This window comes from Euleptes europaea, chromosome 4 (assembly GCF_029931775.1).
Source record: "Euleptes europaea isolate rEulEur1 chromosome 4, rEulEur1.hap1, whole genome shotgun sequence".
Taxonomy (NCBI): Eukaryota; Metazoa; Chordata; class Lepidosauria; order Squamata; family Sphaerodactylidae; genus Euleptes; species Euleptes europaea.
The window spans coordinates 120,117,168-120,143,087 of record NC_079315.1 but is presented as its reverse complement, the minus strand read 5'-3'; the positions used below and the strand labels follow the sequence as shown (position 1 = coordinate 120,143,087).

The 25,920-nt window shown below is 47.6% G+C and overlaps 1 protein-coding gene across 1 annotated transcript in view; it reads left to right on the top strand.

Moving 5' to 3' along the window:
- Positions 1-1,470: 1,470 nt before the first annotated feature.
- KIAA1328 (KIAA1328 ortholog) overlaps positions 1,471-25,920 on the top strand; it is a 229,045-nt gene continuing 204,595 nt past the window's right edge. The window contains exons 1-5 of the mRNA XM_056849086.1: positions 1,471-1,474; positions 2,301-2,336; positions 6,430-6,569; positions 15,656-15,750; positions 25,560-25,675. Coding sequence (XP_056705064.1) covers positions 1,471-1,474; positions 2,301-2,336; positions 6,430-6,569; positions 15,656-15,750; positions 25,560-25,675 — 391 coding nt within the window. The remainder of the gene's footprint in view (positions 1,475-2,300; positions 2,337-6,429; positions 6,570-15,655; positions 15,751-25,559; positions 25,676-25,920) is intronic.

The window sequence follows — 25,920 nt, the reverse complement described above, 5'->3', positions numbered from 1 at the left end:
GTTGTGGGGAGGGGAAGGGAAGGTGATGGTGAGCCGCTTTGAGACTCCTTAAAGGTAGAGAAAAGTGGGGTATAAAAACCAACAATGCTTGTTTTCAGACACCGGACAAAATGTTTCAGTTTACACAGGCTTTTAGTTAAATGTGGTGGTGTGGTCAGAGTGCCGGACCAGAGTCTGGGAAACTCAGGTTCGAATCCCCTCTCTGCCATGGAAGCTTGCTGGGTGACCTTGGGCCAGTCACACACTCTCAGCCTGACCTACTTCACAGGGTTGTTGTGAGGATAAAATGGAGATGAGGGGAATAATATAAGCCACTTTGTCCTGGAAACAGCTTGGACAGGGATTCGTTTCATCAGGACAGCTTGGTATAATTTTGGAGTCATCGTTCCTATCACAGTATTTAGTAGCGTGCATACAATGTATGGCAGGTTGTGACTTGCTTGTGACTTTGGGTTTATTTTTGGACTCTCTTCCCTGGGGGTGTGTTGTTGATTTCTGCAGTGTGAGCCTGCTGTGTTTTGCCTTTCTTGGGGCAGGAGCGTCTTTGCGGTGGGGGAAGGAGACGGCTGCTTGTTCCTGACGGAGGGTCTTAGTCGAGTGAGCCAGGAAGAGCCCAGCTCAGCCCAAAGGGAAATGCACGGAGGAAAATTACAATATACATTTTATCTTTGAATGTTTTTTGCTTCCATCAATCTTCCCTGAAAGTTCCACCTTCTTTTGAAATCCTCTGCATTACTTCTAAGAGTCTTAGATTACTTAACTCATAGAGTTTGCCAGTTTGTAAGGGGGAGAGTGTTACAGATACCGTGGACTGCCAAAAAAAAAAACAGTTCAGTGGGTTCTAGATCAAATCAAACCCGAACGGACCCTAGAAGCTAAAATGACTAAACTGAGGCTATCATACTTTGGTCATATTATGAGAAGACAAGAGTCACTGGAAAAGACAATCATGCTAGGAAAAGTTGAGGGCAGCATGAAAAGAGGAAGACCCAACAAGAGATGGATTGACTCTGTAAAGGAAGCCAAAGCCCTGCAAGATCTGAGCAAGGCTGTTAAAGATAGGCTGTTTTAGAGGACATTGATTTATAGGGTCGCCATGAGTCGGAAGCGACTTGATGGCACTTAACACACACAAGCAGTGCAACTAAATCGGGGGCCTGGGTCATAGGTGTTTGCGCAGGATTGAGACTGGGGGTGGGGGGAGGGACCGTGGTTCAGCGGTACTCAAAGGTACTTACACGCAGAAGGTCCCAGGTTCAATCTCCGGCATTTCCCACATAAAGAATCAGGCAATATGAAAGACATCCACCTGGGGCCCTGGAGAGCAGCTGCCAGTCCCAGTAGACAAGACTGACTTTGATGGACCAGTGGTATGACTCAGTATAAGGCAGCTTCTTGTATCTGTCGTGTGCCCTCAAGCCTCAAAACAACACACAGTTTGAAGCAGAAAAGCTTGCGCATTCGCACATCATGGGTAACTGGAATTCACTTAAAGCCAGGATTTCTTGGTGCTGTGTGTGAAAAGAACACAGGAAGCTGCCTTATACTGAATCAGACCCTGGGTCCATCAAAGTCAGTCTTGGCTACTCAGACTGGCAGCAGCTCTCCAGGGTCTCAATCAGGGATCTTTCACATCACCTACCTGCCTGGTCCCTTTAACTGGAGATGCCAAGGATTGAACCTGGGACCTTCTGCATGGCAAGCAGTGGCTCTACCACTGAGCCATGGCCCCTCCCCAAAAGGGAGAAGGGAGGAGAAGGGCGTGCATGTGAATCTGGCAGCCAGCCGGCTTTGTGCACACGCAGCTTAACTTGACATTTGAATGCAATCATAGCATGACCTTGAGTAATAAGTCTCTTTTCTGGACTTCCAGATCCCAGTTTCTATTTTTTAGATCCCCAGATTGCTTTCTGGACTTTAAATGTAAAGCGCGGAATCTGTCTCCGTACTGCAGTAACTGAAGGATGCATTGAATGCACAGCCTGCAGGAATTCTTTGAATAGTCACGTCTAGTATATGTACATGCAGGGCTTCATTATCGTTGGGACGAAGGTACTTACGGGGCCTTTTGTAAGGGACAAGCTTGGAATTGAGCTGTGGTTGATTAAAAGCGAAAACTAGTTGTGAAGAAAGGTCTGGTGTAGTCGTCTCCACACATTCTGGTTGCTGCGAGCCACTTCTTTTTGAGCTAGAAGAGACATTTCTTGGTTGTGCATTGCTTTGATGGCTTATTTTCAGGTTTTCCAATGTGGGACCCTAGAAATTTTTCCTTTGCTTTCCTTGAATAAGATTCTATTCAGTTTCTGATGAAGACCAGTCGCTGGTGTACATCCCAGGTACGATTGCTGAAAAGATGCAAAACGTAGCTGAGTCTCCCTAAGGTTGCAGGTAGCGATTCAGATCGGGACCTGTTTCAGCTGGTGCCATGTGTGTTCTTACATATAGGTATGGAGCGGCTTTGGCTCCATCTTTACAGGGTAGAGTGAGCTAAGGAGGTACTGCTAGACCAAGAAAGGCAGCTGAATAAAATAAGTAATGAACGTGAGCCCTCCAGTCAGTTGAGTTCTGTTGTTATTAGTTCTATTCCAATTGCTGTGGAAAGTTTGAGCAAAAAGAACTCTGATCCCTTGATGAAGCTTATACAGGTTGAGGATCATAGACTCAGAGTTGGAAGGGACCACCAGGGTCATCTAGTCCAACCCCCTGCACAATGCAGGAAATTCACAACTACCTCCCTCCCCACACCCCCAGTGACCCCTACTCCATGCCCAGAAGATGGCCAAGGTGCCCTCCCTCTCATCATCTGCCTAAGTTCACAGAATCAGCATTGCTGACAGATGGCCATCTAGGCTCTTCTTGAAAACCTCCAGGGAAGCTTACCACCTCCCGAGGAAGCCTGTTCCACTGAGGAACCACTCTAACTGTTAGATCCCTTATCAGGACTGCTCGGGACCAGAAGTGGTCTGTATTTCGGATCTTTCCGCATTTTGGAATATTTGCATAGACATAATGAGATATCTTGGGGATGGGACCCAAGTCTAAACACAAAATTCATTTATGTTTTATATACATCTTATACACAGCCTAAATGTAATTTTAAGCAATATTTTAAAATAATTTTGTGTACATTGAACCATCAAAAAGCAAACTGGCCTGCTGCTGAGGGCCTGTGAGTAATGTGTGTATGCTGGCTCAGAAAGCCTGGTTTTTGGGTCAGTCCGGATATCCGATGTCCGGATAAGGGATACTCAACCTGTACAGCAAAACTGGGGAGGGGCCTTGGCTCAGTGGTAGAGCATCTGCTCGACACGCAGAAAGTCCCACGTTCAATCTTTGGCATCTCCAGTTAAAGGGGACTAGGCAGGTAGGTGATGTGGAAGACCCCTGCCTGAGAACCTGGAGAGCTGCTGCCGGTCTGAGTAGACAGTACTGACTTTGATGGACCAAGGGTCTGATTCTGTATAGGGCAGCTTCATGTGTTCAACTTGTTGAGGCTTTACATGACAATAAAGCGGTCACCGGTCACCTTGCATCTTTTCCCCCTTTTGTATTTTATTGGCATGTTGCTTGGCGTCGCCCTATTTTTCTTTCTCTTTTGGTCGATCTCCCTCACCTGGATCATCTCCCCTCAGGCTTAATTTTTTCAAATGATTTTTTTAAAATTATTGTTTGAATTGCAACCTCCAAATAGAAAAGCAATTTAAAAACAAACAAACAGAAAAATATAACCAACGATGGCAAGTCTGCAGATAAGCATATATTAAATCTCCATTTGTGATGACTGTGTCTGCGGCTGAGCCTTAGAGTCTCTGCTTGGCATGCAGAAGGTCCCAAGTTCAATCCCTGGCATCTCCAGTTAAAAAAAAAGAAAAGATCAGGTGGTAGGTGAGGTGAAAGACCTTTGCCTGAGACTCTGGAAAGTAGCTGCCAGTCAGTGCAGATAATATTGACACAGGTAGGAACATGAATACATGAAGCTGCCTTATACTGAATCAGACCCTTGGTCCATCAAAGTCAGTATTGTCTACTCAGACTGGCAGCGGCTCTCCAGGGGTCTTTCTCATCACCTACTTGCCTAGTCCTGTTAACTGGAGATGCCGGGGATTGAACCAGGGACCTGCATGCCAAGCAGAGGCTCTACCACTGAGCCATGGCCCCTCTCCAAGGTTCTCCAGGGTCTTAGGCAGTGGGCTTTCACATCACTTACTTGCCTAGTCTTTTTAACTGGAGATGCCGGGGATTGAACCTGGGACCTTCTGCATGCCAAACAGGGGCTCTGCCACTGAGCCACAGCCCCTCCCCTTCAGCCATGCCACCAGATGGCTGTGGTATGATCTCTCACTGGAGAAGAATGTGAATGAAGAACAAGTGGGCAGGGCTGCTTGCATGGATTAGGTGCCCAGCTAATGGGAAAGACCCAAACGGTATCATTAACACTCATTCCTCTGCAGTATGGGATGACACAACATGGGATAACACAATAAGAACAAATGTTCTTATTCAATACAAGGCAGCTTCATGTGATACCTGTGCATGTGTATCATAACGCTGCCGTGGTTACTGTTTTGTGTAAAATATAGCTCCTGAGTTAGCCCTCAGAAGCCGTTTTCAGTGCTCTGAAGCATATTTCTTGCAGATAGATGCATGGCCACGATTTATGATCCATCTGTTTGTATTGCAAAGAGCTTTTGTGGCACCCGGTTCAATAGGTCCGTGTTGATTAATCAGCTGATAAACCTTTTGCATTAAGCTTCAGCTGGTTCCTCCTTCGTCGTGATAAGGGCCCTTTAAAAGCAGAGGAAGCGTGAGTTTGTGCCAAGCTGTGGCATACATTGGAACGTGGCTAGGTGAATCGCTTACCTGTTGCTTGGAGAAATGTTCTAGCTTTGGTTCTTGTAGGTTATCCGGGCTGTGTAACCGTGGTCTTGGAATTTTCTTTCCTGACGTTTCGCCAGCAACTGTGGCAGGCATCTTCAGAGTAGTAACACTGAAGGTGTCCTTCAGTGTTACTACTCTGAAGATGCCTGCCACAGTTGCTGGCGAAACGTCAGGAAAGAAAATTCCAAGACCACGGTTACACAGCCCGGATAACCTACAAGAACCAATGAACTCTGACCGTGAAAGCCTTCGACAAATGTTCTAGCTGTTCAGGAGAATGATACAAAAACCTCTCTCGCTCTCAAACATCCCCAGTAGGGTTGTGCATATCGATAAACCCACTCCGAAAATAAACCCGGAACTAGCCGTTTCGGCATTATTCGGGTTTTGGTTTTACCAAATATCAAAACCTGGGAATAAAGCCGAAGCCGGATAGCCAATCGCAGAATCAGCTGAATAGGTATTCGGCTTTTTCTGGCTTTGGCTTTCTCCAGGCTTTTTCCTATGGGAATTTTTTTAATGAGCTCTGGAGGAGGGCCCATTGCAAGCATTCATGGGTAAATACCCCTTTAACAGTATAGGTATTCGGATTATTCCTGATTTACCGAAAAAATCAGGCCCAATAAAACCTAACCTGAAATTTACTGAATTTTTTTTTGTACAACCCTTGTCCACAGATACAACTGATGAAATGGTTCCTTCCCTCTTCCTTCTTAAAAGTGATTCTTGCATGTCACTCTTTCTGTGCCTTTGACAGAGAGAGACATTGCCTGGATCCAAATAAGAGTGATCCATTTCATATTATAAAAGAAATGAGCAGGAGGAGCAGAAACTAAGTCAAGGCTCTGTGCTGCGCTGTGAACCCTGTATGCAAGCAATTGGGTTGGATCCTGAATATCCGTTCCGCTGGCAGTGGTGCTTTCTTCTGGTGCAAGGAGCGTTTCCTTGGACACAAGAAACGGCGAGCCACATCAGTGGAGCGTTCCTTTTTTAATTACGTACTAGAGCTGTGCCTGCGTGCTCTGCTCGCCAATCCAATGGCTGGTTGTACTTGCTGTATTTAGTGGTACTTTGAATACTAAATGAGCTGCTCTGCCTCCTGCCAAAAGGAAGGGGTATGTTTAGGGTTGCCAGCTCTGGGCTTCATCCTACTGACCAGGATAGTAAATTCAAGGTGCAGAGCAGCTAAGATGAACACATGAAGCTGCCTGATACTGAATCAGGCCCTGGGTCCATCAAAGTCAGTATTGTCTACTCAGACCGGCAGCGGCTCTTCAGGGTCTTGGGCAGGGGTCTTTCACATCACCTACCCGCCCTGCCTAGTCCCTTTAACTGGAGATGCCGGGGATTGAATCTGGGACCTTCTGCAAGCCAAGCAGAGGCTCTACCACTGAGCCAAAAGCCCCTCCCCAAGCTTCCGGGGAAGGGAGGGGCCGTCCAATGTCTGTGCCATGCTGGTTAAGTTGTTTCGATTCCTGCATCGTGGTGGTGGGAGAGGAACTTTCTGAGAACTAACTCAGGTTTGCCTGATCCTGGTTGTTCCATCCTTAGGAGTGTCTGCAGAGGGGAATTTTAGCGCAAGACACCTGCCGAGAAGTCAGAACGCAGAAGCGAAGGGCAAGAAACCTGTAGCATCTGCCTCTATCCCGATGGATGCCTTGAAACACACCGAAGAAGCCGCTGGGCAGCAGGTCAGTCTGGAAGGCACACATTCCACTAGTGCTCCGCCAGCTGCACTGGCTCCAGATTGAGCATTGGATCAGGTTTAAGGTTTCGGTCATAACCATCAAAGCCCTGAACTGTCTGGGACACTTGTACCTGCAGGACCACTTCTCCCGGAACCCCCCCCCCCCACACACACACACAAGAGCACTTCCCTGTGCTGAAGAGAACCTCCTGGTGATCCTCGGCCCAAAAAGTATCTGCCTGTCCTCGACCAGGGCCTTTTCGGCCTTGGCCCCGGCCTGGTGGAATTCTAGGCCTAGTGAGATCAGGGCCCTGAGAGAGCCAGCGTGGTGTAGTGGTTAAGAGCACTGGTTTGGAGCGGTGGACACTAATCTGGAGAACTGGGTTTGATTCCCCACTCCTCCACATGAGCGGTGTATGCCAATCTGGTGAACTGGGTTGGTTTCCCCACTCCTCCACATGAAGCCAGCTGGGTGACCTAGGGCTAGTCACAGCCCTCTTAGATCTCTCTCAGCCCCACCTACCTCGCAGGGTGTCTGTTGTAGGGAAGGGAAGGTGATTGTAATCTGGTTTGATTCTCCCTTAGGTGGGAGAGAAAGTCAGCATATAAAACCCAACTCTTCTTCTTCTCTTCTGAAACAGTTCCGCAGGGCCTGTAAAACCAAGCTGTTCTGCCAGGCATATGGTTGAGGGCAGTGATAGTTTCCATTCTGCTGGACTCCCTTCCCTTCCGTTTTGATTACGGGTTGCCTGTTAGCTGAGATCTCCCCTGGATGGCTGCCCACCGCTGTCTTTATTGCTGATAGTCCAGCGACGCCTGTTTAACTGATGTTTTAATTGATATTTTAATTGATGGAATGTAATTTAAAGTCTTATTTAATTATATTATTTATTGTGCGTTATTCCTGACGTAGTCAGGAATGGGCGGCATACAAACAAGTAAACAAATAGACTTGCTTGTAAAAGAAATGGGAGGGGAAGGATAAGCTAAGGAAAGACTTCCAACAGACAGTTGCAGAGAAACCTAGAGCCAGAAGGGACCTCAAGGGTCATCTAGTCCAACCCACAGCACAACACAGCACATTCACATTTCCCTCCACTCCCCCAAAGACTCCTACTCTATGCCCAGAAGATAGCAAAAACCCTCCAGGATTGCTGGCCAATCTGGCCTGGAGGAAAACTCCTTCCTGACTCCAAAGTGGCAATCGGCATTTTCCTGGACATGTAAGAAAGGGCCATGAGAGCTGAGCACTGACGCAACCCTTCCTGCCCTCCCTCTCATGATCTGCTTAAGTTCACAGAATCAGCATTGCTGACAGATTGGCCATCTAGCCTCTGCTTCAAAACCTCCAGGGAAGGAGTGCCTGCTGCCTCCCGAGGAAGCCTGTTCCACCGGGGAACCGCTATAACTGTCAGGAAGTTCTTCCTAATGTTTAGCCAAAAATTCTTTCAGGAAAGAGGCCCTCGAATACCAGCTGAAATGGCTGCAGGGTTTGTCACTGAAGTTCTTATCCCAAAGCCCGTGCCAGGGTTGACGTCTTTATTTTTGTTAAATGCAGCAGCAGAGCGCATGCAGCGTGGGTGAGAATGCATGAAACAAGCAGTTATCTGTGAAACAAGCCCATCGCCTTTGAAAAACGAAGGGAAAGTTCAACAGATACAACCTGCAGCTGTAAACCCGAAGTGCTTTGAGTGAAGTTTAAATTAAATACAAATCAAAAGGTTTGAATGAAGAGCGGGGGGCTGGCTCTGACGCCTCAGGTCGAGAAGAATATCACTCGGTGCAGGTTGATCGCTGCTCTCGATTTCAAAGGTGGCATAAAATAATAATTTTGTCGGCTTTTGAAGACTTTTGAAAAGAGCAGCTGAAAGAAGGGCCTGTTTTCTTGGCACTGCCGGGCTTCACCTCCCAGTGATGCTCGTGATAAAAACATGCTAGATCAGGGGTGCTGAACTCAATTGTTTACGAAGGCTGGATATGATGTAAATGCCGCTTGGTTGAACCGGGCCATGCCTCGCCAGCCCAGATCAGGGTGGGGTGTGTGTGGCTGCCTCGGCTGGCTCACGGGTCGGATAAGAGCTCTCAAGGGGCCGGATTCGGCCCACAGGCCTTATGTTTGATACCCCTGTGCTAGATCGCAGCCCACTTGACAGGCTCCAAGAAAGGTGTCAGTGGGCACCATGGGCCCGTGGGCACTGAATTGGGGGCTCCTGGTTTCGGTCTGTAATAGAGAGTAAAACACAGAATCAAACTGCTGCTTTCATATTGCCCTTGTACAAGTCTATTGTGAGACCACACCTAGAAAATTGTGTACAGTTCTGGTAACCACACCTAACAAGGGATATTGCAGAGCTTGAGAAGATGCAGAAAAGAGCAACCAAAATGAACACATGAAGCTGCCTTATACTGAATCAGACCCTCGGTCCATCAAAGTCAGTATTGTCTAGTCTGCCCGGCAGCGGCTCTCCAGGGTCTCAGGCAGAGGTCTTTCACATCACCTCCTTGCCTAGTTCCTTTAACTGGAGATGCTGGGGATTGAACATGGGACCTTCTGCATGCCAAGCCAGAGGCTCTACCACTGAGCCACGGCCCCTCCCCATGATGATCAGAGGACTAGAGCTACTGCCCTATGAAGAGCGGTTAAAACCCTTAGGGCTGTTTATGTTGGAAAGAAGGCAGTTAAGGGGAGACATGATAGAGGTCTATAAAAATATGCATGATATGGAGAGAGGGGACAGGGAGAATCTTTTCTCCCTCTCTCATAATACTAGAATGCGGGGTCACCGGCTGAAGCTGGAGGGTGAGAGATTGAAAACTGATAAAAGGAAGTCTTCACACAATGCAAAATTAAATTGTGGAACTTCCTGCCCCAGGATGTGGTGATGGCTGCCAACTTGGAAGGCTTTAAGAGGGGAGTGGACATGTTCATGGAGGAGAAGGGTATTCATGGCTACTAGTCAAAATGGATACTAGTCATGATGCATCCCTATTCTCTCAAGGATCAGAGGAGCATGCCAGTTATATGAGGTGCTGTGGAACACAGGCAGGATAATGCTGCTTCAGTCGTCTTGCTTGTGGGCTTCCTAGAGGCACCTGGTTGGCCACAGTGTGAACAGACTGCTGGACTTGATGGGGCCTGGGTCTGATCCAGCAGGGCCTTATGTTCTGATGTTAATAGAATAGCCAAATTTGAGTCCAATAGCACCTTAGAGACCAACAAGAATTTGGGGGGGGGTATGAGCTTTTGAAAGACACATGTGGTTTGTGCGAGTGGCACGAGCCCTTTGTTTGCATGCATTATGAACGGTTTTGCCTTGTGCCGCGTTTCTGTTGGATAGAACCTGCAAGCTCTTGAGGGAAATATATTTGCATCCTAGAGTAAATTTGCAGCAGGTGTGTGAGACTTCTCCTTGTCCCAACAATATTCCAATAATTCCAGGCACTCAGTAGTTATTCAGCAGTAACCAATGGTTTATTGTAATTCCAGGGAATATTCAGAAAATCTCCTAGCTCTGTACAGCACAAAGACCCTACTGGCCCATTCATTCCAAAAGGCTCTGGTTATAGCAAGCACAAGATCCCATCCCCCTCATGTCCAGGTGGTTTCTCTTTTCTCAGAGGCCTTCAGTGTTATCTGTGCCCTAAAGGTCAGCCTTCTGTAGTGCTGTGCACATTCTTAGAAACCTCCCCTACACGCACACACGGCTCCACTTTCTCAACTCCCGCCTGCAATTCAGACTACATGTCCATCAACCCAATCTTTTACTCTGGTTACCAAAACAAATAAATTACTACATTACGGGTTGAAATTAAATCAAACGAGTTTCTGTCTAGACATTAGGAAGAATTTTCTAACAGTTAGAGTGGTTCCTCAGTGGAACAGGCTTCCTCAGGAGGTGGTGAGCTCTCCTTCCCTGGAGGTTTTTAAGAAGAGGTTAGATGGCCATCTGTCAGCAATGCTGATTCTGTGACCTTAGGCAGATGATGAGAGGGAGGGCACCTTGGCCATCTTCTGGTCACTAGGGGTGCGGGGTGGGGGAGGTAGTTGTGAATTTCCTGCATTGTGCAGGGGGTTGGACTTGATGACCCTGGTGGTCCCTTCCAACTCTATGATTCTATATACCTCATGGCAGGCATGGATACCAAACAATCCTGACAAGGTGGTGGTCAGGATCTATGGTGGTGGTCAGGATCTATGGTGAGACCACACTTGGAATATGTGTACAGTTCTGGTCACCACACCTAAAATAGGATATTACAGAGCTTGAGAAGGTGCAGAAAAGAGCAACCAAAATGATTAGGGGACTAGAGCAACTGTCCTATGGGGAGCGGTTAAGACGGTTAGGGCTGTTTAGCTTGGAAAGAAGGCGGCTAAGGGGAGACATGATAGAGGTCTATAAAATTATGCATGGTTTGGAGAGAGTGGATAGGGAGAGGTTTTTCTCCCTCTCCCATAATACTAGAACACGGGGTCATCTGCTGAAGCTGGAGGGTGAGAGATTCAAGACAGATAAAAGGAAGTATTTTTTCACACAACACGTAGTTAAATTGTGGAACTCCCTGCCCCAGGATGTGGTGATGGCTGCCAGCTTGGAGGGCTTTAGGAGGGGAGTGGACATATTCATGGAGGAAAGGGGTATTCATGGCTATTAGTTAGAATGGATACTAGTCGTGCTGCATACCTATTCTCTCTAGTATCAGAGGAGCATGCCTATTATATTGGGTTTGGAGGAACACAGGCAGGATGGTGCTGCTGCAGTTGTCTTTGTTTGTGGCTTCCTAGAGGCGCCTGGTTGGCCACTGTGTGAACAGACTGCTGGACTTGATGGGCCTCGGTCTGATCCAGCAGGGCTTTTCTTATGTTCTTATGGCATATCATTGTGTGTGAAGACTTAAGAGGTGTGGGATGAGGGGATTTCAAAATGGCTGAAATAACTCTTGTCCTTGGACTGCTATGTTGGGGAGAGTCACTTGCGTCTGAATTTTGTACTACTCTGTCTAAGCACTCGATCAGCGGAAGAGGATCCCCTTGAAACTTGAAACATGGGATACCGTGACATGCTGGTTGAGGAGAGCCAGCGTGGTGTAGTGGTTAAGAGTGGCGGAGTCTAATCTGGAGAACTGCTGGGTTTGATTTCCCACTTCTCCACATGAGCTGCAGACTCTTAATCTGGTGAACCTGCTTGGTTTCCCCACTGTTCCACATGAGGCCTGCTGGGTGACCTTGGGTTAGTCACAGTTCTCTCCAAACTCTCTCAGCCCCACCTACCTCACAAGGTGTCTGTTATGGGGGGGGGAAGGGAGGGTAATTGTAAGCCGCTTTGAGACTCTTTAAAAGGTAGAGAAAAGCGGGGTATACACATGAACACATGAAGCTGCCTTATACTGAACCAGACCCTTGGTCCATCAAAGTCAGTATTGTCTACTCAGACCGGCAGCGGCTCTCCAGGGTCTCAGTCAGAGGTCTTTCACATCACCTACTTGCCTAGTCCCTTTAACTGGAGATGCCAGGGATTGCACTTGGGACCCTTCTGTATGCTTAGCAGAGGCTCTGCCACTGAGCCATGGCCCCTCCCTATAGCTCTCCAGGGTCTCAGGCAGAGGTCTTTCACATCACCTACTTGCCTGATCCCTTTAACTGGAGATGCCAGGGATTGAACCTGGGACCTTCTGCATACCAAGGAGCCCCTGCATGCTCCCCCAAGCAGCCACAGCCCCTCCCCAACCAACTTTTCTTGATTCAGTGGTATGCACACAGATGGTCCTGGGTTCTTTTTAATGGAAGAAGTGCAACAGCAACAAAAAAGTTTGCCGTCAGTGAGGTAGTATCAAATCGTAAAGGACTCTTTTTCTGGCTTTTATCACTTCTGACAGCTCATTCCGGTAAAAATTATCTGCATAAGTTAATATTCATGTTGAAACACGATTTCATGGAGTTGATAAATCCAGAAAGGCTTTGAGTGTCTTCTCCCCCTCCCCTAATTGAATGTATTCACACTGTTTTGACACTTTAGCTGTATATCACATTTTATTTAGCCAGCTCTTTAGAGTTGGAGGATTGGGGTATGCACTTATTTTGTGGGGACCTGGATTGTGGATTCTGTCAGTCAGTTCCAGAAAACCTGCTTGTACTGGCTCATAGGAATTCCTTGCAAAACATTCGAAAAGTCCATCGGTCGGTTATCCTGGCCTATCATCTGCCCATTAATTTTGGTCACCCCCCCCCAATAATATCTGAATACCTCTGTTGTCAACTGTAAATGCAATTTACTCTTATTGATACCTGCTGGATTCAGTCCCTGCTTCTCCAGTTAAAAGGGTCTTAGGTAGCAAGTATTAAGAACATCTAAAGAGCTCTGCTGGATCAAACCAGGGGTCCGTCTAGTCCAGCATCCCATCTCACACGGTGGCCAACCAGTTTTTCTGGAGGGCAAGCAACAGGGCATAGAGGCTGAGGCCTTCCTAAAAACACCAGAAGAGCCCTGCTGGATCAGACCGGTGGTACCTCGAGCCCGGCATCCTGTCTCACACAGTGGCCAGCCAGTTTTTCTGGAGGTCCAACAACAGAGACTTATGTTGACTCCTGGCACTGGGATTGAAAGGTTGACCGCCTCTGAACATGGAGGTTCCCTTTAGTCACCATGGCTAGCAGCCACCAAGTGACCTCTCCTCCATGAATCTGTCTAATCCTCTTTTCAAGCCGTCTACGCCTGTGATCATCACTACATTGTCTGGCAGCGAATTCCACATTTTAATAACTCGTTATGTAAAGAAGTTTTTGCGTTACTTTACTTTCTTTGCTTTATTTTAGACTTATACCCCTCCCCTGGGTCACATGCCTGTCAGAGGACACTGTTGGGTGTCGGTGGACTGGTGGTTGGAGTTCATGTTGCTTAAAGCGAGTTTGGTAGTTAATCAGAAATAAGCCTGTTGCTTTTGTTGTGTTACTGCATTGTTCAGCTGCCAATATGAAGAAGAATGTCTAGACGGAAACTCTTTTGATTTAATTTCAACCCGTTGGTTCTGGTCCGATCTTCTGGGGCAACAGAAAACAACTTGGCACCTTCCTCTATATGAAGGGCTGTCATATAGAGGAGGGTGCTGAGTTGTTTTCTGTTGCCCCAGAAGGTGGGACCAGAACCAATGGGTTGAAATTAAATCAAAAGAGTTTCCATCTAGACATTAGGAAGAATTTTCTAACAGTCAAAGCGGTTCCTCAGTGGAACAGGCTGCCTCAGGATGTGGTGAGCTTCCCTGGAGGTTTTTAAGAGGAGGTTAGATGGCAATCTGTCAGTAATGCTGATTCTATGATAGGCAGATCATGAAAGGGAGGGCACCTTGGCCATCTTCTGGGCATGGGGGTGTGGGGGTGTGGTAGTTGTGAATTTCCTGCATTGTGCAGGGGGTTGGACTAGATGACCTTGGTGGTTCCTTCCATCTCTATGATTCTGTGAAGAGTTGGTTTTTATATGCCGACTTTCTCTGCCACTTAAGGGAGAATCAAACCGGCTTACAATCACCTTCCCTTCCCCACAACAGACACCCTGTGAGGCAGGTGGGGCTGAGAGAGCTATGACTAGCCCAAGGCAACCCAGCTGGTTTCATGTGTAGGAGTGGGGAAAGCAATCCAGTTCACCAGATTAGCCTCCGCCACTCATGTGGAGGAGTGGGGAATCGAACCCGGTTCTCCAGATTAGTGTCCATCGCTCCAAACCACCGCTCTTAACCACTTACACCACGCTGGCTCTCTGTTATGGTGCAGAAGGCTAAGCAGTGTCTAAATGGGAGACTTTGACCTTGAACTTGGAGGCACAGCGTCCTGCTTGCTGTGAAAATATAAGGCTTAATTGCTGCGTAGATGGAGAGAAAGAGCAGAGACCGGCTCGCAGGACGGATGCATATCTTGCAGCCCCCTCTGGTGGACAGAATGGAAGCTGCCTGGTAAACCAAGTGGTGATTTGTTTGGTTGCTCCATACCTTTGCTTGCCTCAGGGCTGCTCCCATGGCCTAAAGGTTTTCAGTCTCCCTGCACAATTATGAAGCGGAGGGGTGAGGGGGAGGACGCCGTATAACATGTGGCCACAGCTGCTGTGAATATTTCGGAGCTCACACCACAATCGCCTTCCTTTCCCCTCCCCACAACAGACACCCTGTGAGGTAGGTGGGGCTGAGAGACCTGGGACTAGCCCAAGGTCACCCAGCTGGCTTTGTGTGTAGGAACAGGGAAACGAATCCAGTTCACCAGATTAGCCTCCGCCGCTCACGTGGTGGAGTGGGGAATCAAACCCGGTCCTCCAGAACAGACTCCACCACTCCAAACCACCGCTCTTAACCACTACACCATGCTGTCAAGTCGCAGCCAATTTATGGCGACCCGGTAGGGTTTTGAGGCAAGAGATGAACAGAGATGGTTTGCTGTTGACCGCCTCTGCATAGCAACCCTAGGAGAGGGAAGAAATGTATACACCACACAACGCATAGTTAAATTGTGGAACTCCCTGCCCCAGGATGTGGTGATGGCTGCCAATTTGGAAGGCTTTAAGAGGGGAGTGGACATGTTCATGGAGGAGAGGGCTCTCCATGGCTGCTACTCCTAATGAATAATAGTCATGATGCATACCTATCCTCTCCAGTATCCGAGGAGCATGGCTATTATATGAGGTGCTGTGGAACACAGGCAGGATAATGTTGCTGCAGTCGTCTTGCTTGTGGGCTTCCTGGAGGCACCTAGTCCGCCCCTGGGTGAACAGACTGCTGGACTTGATGGACCTTGGTCTGATCCAGCATGACCTTTCTTATGTTCTTACCATCCAAACGTACATGAGCCAAAGATACCTGGAGGTGCGATTAAAAATAAATCAAAGTGAGAGCTCTAATCTTGAGAAGGACAAGTTAATGTTGAATCCACACCACCTGAGAAATTATCTTGCTGGTTGATTCTTATGCTCAGAAACTTGTATTTTCTTCCATTCTTAATTCATCTGGGGCTGAATATGCAGTCTCTGGTGCTTGAAATACTTTTATTGTCAATTCAGAAACACTTGTTCCATGTTAATGATGGCTTTTTAAAATGCTGATTTTAATTTTCAGGTCCCTGACAAAGGAGGAATGAAGAGTGCTTCTCTAAAGGATTTATGTCCCGAAGACAAGAGGCGCATCGCAAACTTAATTAAGGAGCTCGCAAGGTGAGGCTAAACTCCGCTTGGATAATGCATCAGGTTTAGGGTGAGATTCTCCAGTTACTACGTTATGAAATGTAAGTGTTCGTGTTTATTAAAAGGGTATTATTGCTCGTCGTGGGTAGCACAGGTATTGCCAAGGCGGGCTTGCACCGAGAGACTGCCAGTTCTTCACCACGTTCTGCAGAAGGCTTCTTGTGACATTGTCCATATTATGTTACTTGTGGCCTGAATAGCTATGTCCTGTTGAGTGATTCCCATGCAGGTACCTTAAATATCTACTTCGGACTACGACCCTATTAATTTTTCTCCTGAACTCTGTGCAGCTGCTTTTTTGGGTTTGTGAGTGTGTGTGCGTTCAGTGACTAATAGATTTGTTTATATCCTTCATTTCTCCCTAGTTGTTCGCCCTTCCTCCATTTTCCCACAACAACCCTATGAGGCGTTTGTGACAGGCCCAAGGTCATCCAGTGATCTTCCATGGTGGAAGTGGGGAATCAAACACGGTTGCCTTGGGCCCTAGTCCTCCACTCTTTCCATGATACTACACTGGCTGTCAGTGTGACTGGCTAGGGCAGCAGTTCCCAACCATTTCATTACGGTGACCCACAGGTCCAAATTTACTTGATATGGTGACCTATTCAGGACTGGCCCCAGGTTTTTTGGCACCCTTGGCAAACTATGACCCTGGCACCCATCTAGTTCAGTATTCCAGGGAGGGGCCGTGGCTCAGTGGTAGAGCATCTGCTTGGTGTGCAGAAGGTCCCAGGTTCAGTCCACGGCATCTCCAGTTAAAGGGACTAGGCAAGGAGGTGATGGGAAAGACCTCAGCCTGAGACCCTGGGGAGCCGCTGCTGGCCTGAGTAGACACTGCTGACTTTGATGGACCAAGGGTCTGATTCAGTATACGGCAGCTTCATGTGTGTTCATGTGTTCCATTTTCATCTGGCTAACCAGATGGATTTGAGAAACCTATGAACATCACGCAAAGGATGCAGCTGCCCCCACTATGAAGCTCAGGCAAAGGGCACTCTGACCTGTGCAGCCTTTGCATGTGGAGGTTACATTCCACCCTCTCCTTCTCCATCACTCCCTCTACTCCATTACTCCCTGCTAGACATCTTCAAGTACTTGATGGGCTGTCATATAGAGGATGGAGCGGAGTTGTTTTCTGTTGCCCTTGAAGGTTAGACCAAACATTAGGAAGAACTTCCTGACAGAGCGGTTCCTCGGTGGAACAGGCTTTCTGGGGAGGGGGTGGGCTCTCCTTACCTGGAGGTTTATAACCAGAGGCTAGAGGGCCAATCTGTCAGCAATGCTGATTCTGTGAACTCGGGCAGATCATGAGAGGGAGGGCAGGAAGGGCTGTGTCAGTGTTTGGCTCTCGTGGCCCTTTCTTATATGCCCAGGGTAATGCCACTTTGGGGTCAGGAAGGAAATCCTGGCGGTTTTTTGCCTTCCCCTGGGCATAGAGCAGGGGTCACTGTGTGTGTGGAGGTAGTTGTGAATTTCCTGCATTGTGCAGGGGTTTGGACTAGATGACCCTGGTGGTCCTTTCCAACTGATTCTGTGATACTTGATCATCATGTATATGCAGTGAAGAAAAAAAGCTATCAACTAATGTATGATGTGGAAGTGACTTTTTCCAGGGTCAGATCTTGGTTTCCCAGTTAAATATAGAGCTGTGGAAAGGGAAGGGGCGGCCCTCAGAGAGGGGTGGCTCGCGACCCGCTTTCAGAAGCTTCATGACCCACTTTTGGGTCCTGACCCACATGTTTGGAAACCCTGGTCAAGGGTCCTTGCACATGCAGAGCCCAGAGAACCTTCGTTTGACAGTGAAAACTCACGATTTCTCGCTCTTACAGCTTTGCAGTGTGAAATTGCCTCAGTTTTATGCCTCCCACTTCTTCATGCCGTTCCCTATTTTTCCAGCCCTACTTTGCGGCGTTGCTTGCTAGACGTCGCCTGCTGTTTGACTGCCTTGTTTTTGCGCGGTGTAATCTACCTTGGGCCACTGTGGGAAAAGCAGGCTGCAAATAAATGAACCAGAATCTGTCGGAATAAGAAAGGTGGGAATTGGGTTGTAAGTCCAGCATTTGGAGGAAGCACCATGGAATGTTGCACACGCTTCTCTAGCCCCCTGCCCTTCATCCAGATATTGCAACGGCCCCCTACCACTGGTGCTTTGCGTCACTTTTTAGCACCTCCGTCTCTACTTAAAATTTCCAAGTTCTCAGTAGGGTCTGGCAAGAGCAGTGAATGAAGACTAAGGTGTTCACATAAACACACACAAACACATGAAGCTGCCTTATACTGAATCAGACCCTTGGTCCATCAAATTCAGTATTGTCTACTCAGACTGACAGCAGCTCTCCAGGGGCTCTCCAGTCTTTCACACAACCTACCTGCCTCATCCCTTTAACTGGAGATGCCGGGGATTGAACCTGAGACCTTCTGCATGCCAAGCAAAGACTCTACCACTGAGCCACAGCCTCTCCCTTAATAAACACATGAACACATAAAGCAGCCTTCTACTGAATCACAACATTGGTCCATCAAGATCAGTATTCTCTACTCAGACCGGCAGCTGCTGTCCAGGGTCTCAGGCTGAGGTCTTTCCTATCACCTACTTGCCTAGTCCCTTGAACTGGCGATGTCGGGGATTGAACCTGGGGACCTTCTGCATGCCAAGCAGAGGCTCTGCCGCTGAGCTTCATCCCCTCCCCACACAGCCTCTTTCACGTGTGAAGCTGCCTTATAATGAATCAGGCCTTTAGTCCATCAAGGTCAATATTGTCTACTCAAACTGGCAGCGGCTCTCCAGGGTCTCAGGAAGAGGTCTTTCACATCACCTACCTGCCTAGTCCTTTTAACTGGAGATGCTGGGGATTGAACCTGGGACAGACTATATGCCAAGCGGATGCTCTGCCCCTGAGCCATGGCCCCTCCCGAACACAGCACCTTGTGCAAATTGGTCAGCTTGTCCTAGAACTTTTGCTATCTGATTGCTGAAACTTGAGTGAAACAAAGACATCTTCCTCCCTTCCTTTGGCTCATACCAGAGATGTAGGAGTTCCCTGGCAGGCAGTGTTGTCACAAACTATCAAGGTTTTCATTTCCTTTTGCTTTCGGGCTCTTTTTAGTATAACAGCCTGAATAACCCAGCTTAGCCTGATCTTGTCAGAGCTTGGAAGCTAAGCAGGGTTGGTCACGGTTAGTACTTGGGCAGGAAAACCACCAGGGAAGACGGGGGTTGCTGCGCGGAAGAAGGCAATGGCAAACCGCCTGTGCTCATCTCATAGAATCATAGAGTTGGAAGGGACCACCAGGGTCATCTAGTCCAACCCCCTGCACAATGCAGGAAATTCACAACTACATCCCCCCCACACTCCTAGTGAGCCATACTTCATGCCCAGAAGATGGCCAATATGCCCTCCCTCTCATCATCTGCCTAAGGTCACAGAATCAGCATGGTTGACAGATGGCCATCTAACCTCTTCTTAAAAACCTCCAGGGAAGGAGAGCCCACCACCTCCCGAGGAAGCCTGTTCCACTGAGGAACCGCTCTGTTAGAAAATTCTTCCTAATGTCCAGACGGAAACTTTTTTGATTTAATTTCAACCCACTGGTTCTGGGCCAACCTTCTGGGACAACAGAAAACAACTCAGTACCCTCCTCGATATGACAGCCCTTCAAGTACTTGAAGATGGTTATCATGTCCCCTCTCAGTCTTCTCCTCTTCAGGCTAAACATACCCAGCTCTTTCAACCTTTCCTCAGAGGACCTGGTCTCCAGACCCCTCACCATCTTTGTTGCCCTCCTCTGGACATGTTCCAGCTGTTCTACATCCTTAAATTGCAGTGCCCCAAACTGAAGACAGTACTCTAGGTGAGGTCTAGCCAGAGCAGAGTTAAGCCTGGAAGGCCCTGTGGACAGGGTTGGCCACGAGTCTGCTGCAATTCGGTGTCACGTTCTTCTTTTCAGTCTCCATTATATCTCTGAAACAGTGTCCCCGTTGTCTGTTTCCTGTGGCGTTTGGCTGAGAATTGTCTGGGGTGAAGTCTTCTGCTGGACCGGATGCTTGTCCAGGATGACAAGTCTGATGTTTGGTCCACTAGAGGGCGCTCCTGGCTCTTTCCCTCCCTCCCTCCTCTTCCTATTTTCACTTCATATATTATTATCAGAAGGATTCTCTTTTCTGGGTGGATCTTAGATTTTGTGTCTGCGAGGGGAGGAATGGGGGGATTTGAGCCCTGTTGTGTATTTAAATACTCACAGATGAGGGGCTCAAGAGTGACCCCTTAAAAACAGTAATAGGTATTGGGGAAAAAGTGATTAATATTATATCCAAAGGTCTGGAAACTGATATACCTAAGAAACCAGAAACGATTTTATTAAATTGTTTACTGACCGTGCATAAGAAACATCTCGATCTAGTCCTCCACATGTTAGCAATAGCAAGAGTAAATTTTGCTAGATGTTGTTGGAAAGGGAAAAACTCACTGGATTTAATTAGTTGGTTTGGTAAAATAAAAGAGACCCATGTTTTGATTAGATTGACTTTATTATCAAAATGATAAAAGCATTGAGGATTTAGAAGAAGTATGGAATCTTACAACTTCCAGAATGGAAAATATACTTAAAAGTCTACACTCAGATGGTAGAGATCCATAAAAAGGACTGCTTGCTCGGAAATATTATATATTTTATATGTTCTATATGTACTGGTTGATGTTTGGATGTTTTTTTTTGCTTTTTAATGCTACAATAAATTATTAATTTAAAAAATTGTAATAGGATAGTTTTTTTTGGGTCCTTAGGTGATGTGTACGGACACCGTTTAATAGCACCCCCCGCACCCCCTCCCCTGCTGCACATGAGATTCTATGTGCATATGAAAAATACCTCTTGGAGTGGATTGATTTTAAATTATGGTGATCTGAATTGCAAGAGACCAATTTTGAATCAAATTTCCCCGTTTTGAAATTCATGTATTCTCGAACAATTATGCGTAACTGCTAAAATAGCCCAAATAGCAAACTGTTTGCAGCTAAATTTAACCCAAACGCAACTTAGGTGCTTAATCCAACACTGCTAGTGATGCAGGTCACGTGCAGCGCAGACTGTTCCTTCTAAGAAAATTTCGGATGGCGCTCTCGGGGCATGTGTGAAGACGCTAGGCGAGGCAAGTCCTTGTTGGAAGGGTACGGTTTTGGTCATCTGCACAATTAATTATAAATCAGTGCTATGGGAGAAACAGGCAGTTTCCATTGAGTTAACCTGCAGGTGTAACCATCAGTTTAAGCTGCAAGTGTCGAGGACTTACCAGCAGCACAGGCTGATTAGCTGTTGGGCAAGCCAGTATTTCTCTTTTCACGCTTAACTTAGGGAGAACGTAAATGTGTGCTCTGTTTTAATTTATTTTTAGTGTTTCATTTCATTGTTTGAAGGCGACTGCAGCAGCATTATCCTGCCTTATACTGAATCAGACCCTTGGTCCATCAAAGTCAGTATTGTCTACTGTGACCGGCAGCAGCTCTCCAGGGTCTTAGGCAGGGGTCTTTCACATCACCTACCTGCCTAGTCCCTTTAACTAGAGATGCCGGGGATTGAACCTGGGACCTTCTGCATGCCATGCAGATGCTCTTCCACTGAGCCACGTCCCCTTTGGAATGTGTTGCGTAGCTCAGCTAGTGGGGTGACAGCTGGACCCAGATCATCTTGGTGAGGGGTCCATCCAAGGTTTCCCTATCTCCTGTGAAGGCGGGAGACCTCCAGGTATCAACCTGCTCTTCCTATCGCTGCTCCGTTGGACGGCAGAATAAAATCTTTTAGAAATTGCTGGTGTCGCATGTGACATGACATCACTTCTGAGGAAAACCCGATTTCGCCCCCCGAACTTTCTTATGAGGAAAACCAGCCTTTCTTCATTTACTTTATCCAGCGAAGGGGAGGGGAGGTGGCATCCGTTGTTCTCCTCTCCTCCATTTTATCCTCATGGCAACCCTGCGAGGTAGGCTAGGCCAAACATGTGAGGCTGGCCCAAGGCCACCCAGCAAGCTTCTGTAGCATAGTCAGGATTCGAACCCGGATCTCCCGGGTCTTAGCCTGATATTAATCGATACACCATACTGACTCTCAGTTCATTTTTAAGGGATTGTAAATGTAGGCTTTAACATTAAATTCAGGTTTTGTTTTAAACCATTTTTTTAAAAAAAAGAAAATGAAATTGCTTACAATCTTTCCCCACCCCAAGCCATAGAACTTTTTTTCCTCCTTCCCTTCTCCTGGTGGCTGCGTACTAACTGAGAATAATTCTGGAGGACATCTGTGTTAGTCTGTTGCGGCAAAAATAAATAGGAACCTAGGGGTACGTTAAAGACTGAAAGTTTTTTATTTCAGTGTAAGCCATTGCGGCCTAGAGCCCGCTTCTCTTTTAAGTCTTGGATGCTGTGATTCCTCCTCCCCCCCGCCCAACGGCAGCTTGATATTCCCCTCTAACATTTCTTGGAAGAAAAATAGAGAGTTTGCAGCAACATTAATTCCGAAAGGTAAAATCAGCGTAATGCTCTCTCTGATACTTAGTTCTCTTTTTTATTTTTAAACCTAATCATATTTTTAATGGGCGTAATTTAAAAAGATCTCTTCAGCCTAATAGGGGGAGTTAAGCTTTTCGTTTCCCTCACCTCATTCCCTCTTCTAAAACTCGCCATAATTTTCCTCTCCATTTGGGAAAGGTGGAAGGGTTTGGGGCCGTTTGAAAACCACGGTTGGGGGACTGGTGCCTTCGCGCTTCCTCCCAGAAGAGAGAGCGAAGTGACCGTGTTGCGACGAAGCATCGTTCGTGCATATCAGCCTGGGGGACATATTTAGGTTTCTTAGGCTAAGGGTAGATACCTTTGAAATGTGGGGTTGGAGGAGAGTGTTACGGATACCGTGGGCTGGCAAAAAACAACAACAAATCAGTGGGTTATAGATCACATCAACCTGAACTGACCCTAGAAGCTAAAATGACTAAACTGAGGCTATCGTATTTTGGTCACATCATGAGAAGACAAGACTCACTGGAAAAGACAGTCATGCTAGGAAAAGTTGAAGGCAGCAGGAAAAGAGGAAGACCCAACAAGAGGTGGATTGACTCCATCAAGGAAGACACAGCCCTCAGTTTGCAAGACCTGACCAAGGCTGTTAAGGATAGGATGTTTTGGAGGATATTGATTCATAGGGTCGCCATGAGTCGGAAGCAACTTGACGGCACTTAACACACACAGGCTAAGGATAGGAAAAACTGAGGATTGGCTGTTACGCTATAAAACTTTTCTGGCACCTTCAGACAACCCAAGACCTCTAATCAAAGGCTGCGAGTGATAGTAGGGGTGTAGCAGTTTATTGTCAGCCTAGGATCTGGGAGACCAGAGTTCAGATCTCCACTCTGCTATGAAACTCGCTGAATGGCCCTGGTCAAGTCAACTCTCTTGTCCTATATCTACCTCACTGGAAGAAGAGGAGTAGGTTTTTATACCCTGCTTTTCTCTGCCTCAGGGGAGTCTGAAAGAGGCAGCATTCCCGTCCTCCCCCAACAACAGGCACCTTGTGAGGTAGGTGGGGCTGAGAGAGCTCTGAGAGAGCTGGGACTAGCCCAAGGTCACCCAGCAGGCTTCATGTGGAGGAGGGGGAAACTGAACCCAGCTCACCAGATTAGAGTACGCCGCTCATGTGGAGGAGAGGGGAATCAAACCCGGTTCTCCAGATTAGAGTCTGCCGCTCTTGTAGAATCATAGACTCATAGAGTTGGAAGGGGCCGTAAAGGCCAACTAGTCCAACTCCCTGCTTAATGCAGGCCACTGTGTGAGACAGGATGCTGCACTAGATGGACTGATCCAGCGGGGCTCTTTTTTTGTACTCGTGAAGAAGGATGTTCCATTTTGTGTTTCTCCCCTGAAAAGTGCCGTGGGGGCTGTTGAATTATGTTGTATAAACCCGACAAGGAGAAGTGGTGAAGGCTGCCAGATGGGGAAGCGCCGTAAGAGGTTAAAAGCAATGCCGCAGCTGAGCCTAAGTTTTAGTTCGGCTCCGAGAGATCCCTTTCCCGACAGACCCAGAAATCATTTTTGGCATTTCCGCCAGGAGGCACAAAGCACTAAAGCACCCGGTAATCTCCTCCCGGTCTTGAACAGGCCTTGACATAAATCCGACATAATCTGACAAAGCGTGTGTATCCATTTCCCCTGCCATCGTTTTGGTCACCTGTGGGTAATTGTATCTTTTGGTGGCTTATCTTCTTCGCGAGGGCTCCCGTCCCCTCCTGCCCGGGGGGGGGGGGTTCGTCAGACCTTTGAGTTGCTCGGTTGCCTGAGGGGCAACGCAGTGCACATCCATGTGCCGTAAGAGGTCGATGGGCGCGGCGGAGGCCGCAGAACTGCACCGGGGAAGCTTTTTGTACCAGTCCGGGTTGCTGGAAAGCCCAGCCGCACAGCGGAGACTAAAGTAAACAAGCAGAACATCTATGGAGTTGTGTGTATTTTGGGGCTGGGCTGTTGCACAGTGTGCGGCTGCTGTGAAAAAGGCAAATTCCATGCTGGCCATAATTAGATGAGGAATAGAGAATAAAACTGCTGCTATCATACAGCCCTTGTACACATCTATGGCGAGACCACACTTGGGATACTGTGTACAGTTCTGGTCACCACACCTCAAAAAGGATATTGCAGAGCTTGAGAAGGTGCAGAAAAGAGCAACCAAAATGATCAAGAGGCTTCAGCAACCGCCCTATGAGGGGCGGTTAAAACGCTTACGGCTGTTTAGCCTGGAAAGAAGACCGTTAAAGGGAGACATGAGAGAGGTTTATAAAATTATGCATGGTTTGGAGAGAGGGGACAGGGAGAAGCTTTTCTCCCTTCCTCATAATACCAGAACGTAGGGTTATCTGCTGAAGCTGGAGGGTGGGACATTCAAAACTGATAAATGGAAGTATTTCTTCACACAGTGCCTACTTAAACTGTGGAACTCCCTGCCCCAGGATGTGATGATGGCTGCCAACTTGGGAGGCTTTAAGAGGGGAGTGGACATGTTCATGGAGGAGAGGAGTATTCTTGGCTACTAGTAAAAATGGATACTAGTCATGATGCATACCTATTCTCTCCAGGATCAGAGGAGCATGCCAAATATATTAGGAGCTGTGGGACCAGGCAGGACGGTGCTGCCGCAGTCGTCTTGTTTGTGGGCTTCCTAGAGGCACCTAATTGGCCACTGTGTGAACTGACTGCTTGACTTGATGGGCCTTGGTCTGATCCAGCAGGGCTTTTCTGATGTTCTTATGCAGCTTGAAAATGAGGGACTGTATATTCTTCCACATAAAAGGAAAATAAACCCTTGATTCATGCAGAACAAGCCGGCCTGGAGCTTCCTCCCTGTGATGTTCTGTTTTCGTCAGTGTTGGAATATTTTATGTGAGGGAATCCGTCAAACACTTGACCCACAGTTGCTGTCTGAAGTGGTCCAGCCCCGTTGTGTGCTTTAGTTCTTTTGCCTGCGTTAGTTCTCAGATTTGCGTTTGCCCTTTGGCAAGATGTCGCAGTAGCTTCCTGGTGGAAAAATGGCAGCCCCTGTTGGCCCATCTCACATGATGTGGTCGGAAGCCTTCCATCCCTTGCCCTGCAAATTAAAGATGCCGTGTAAGTGAAGGGAAGGACCAGCGGCAATTCCATACCCTGCCTTGGGTTGTGCTTGGGGGCGGAGGGAAACAGCTCCTTGCCTAGGGCTGGCCCGGATCAGAAGGCTCGATCTGATGGTTGTTTGTTCTTCCCCTCTTTCAGGGTGAGCGAAGAGAAAGAGGTGACGGAGGAGCGGCTGAAAGCTGAACAGGAGTCCTTCGAGAAGAAGATCAGACAACTGGAGGAGCAGAACGAGCTCATCATCAAAGAAAGGGAAGATATCCTTTTTTTCTTAAAAACTTAAAGAGGAGGAGGAAAGTAAAGCCCAGAGTTCTCTGTCTGGAATGAAAAGCAAACCAGAGAGAAATGATTGTCCTAATTTATAGCGGGGCATAAATCTCCATTCGCTGCCATTCAGAAGCAATCGGAGGGGGCTTGCCAGCGTGCGCTTCTGGCTCATTTGAGCTGGAAACTGTCACCCAGCTGTTCCCAGGATGTTGCTTTGCTGTGAAATAGATATTTG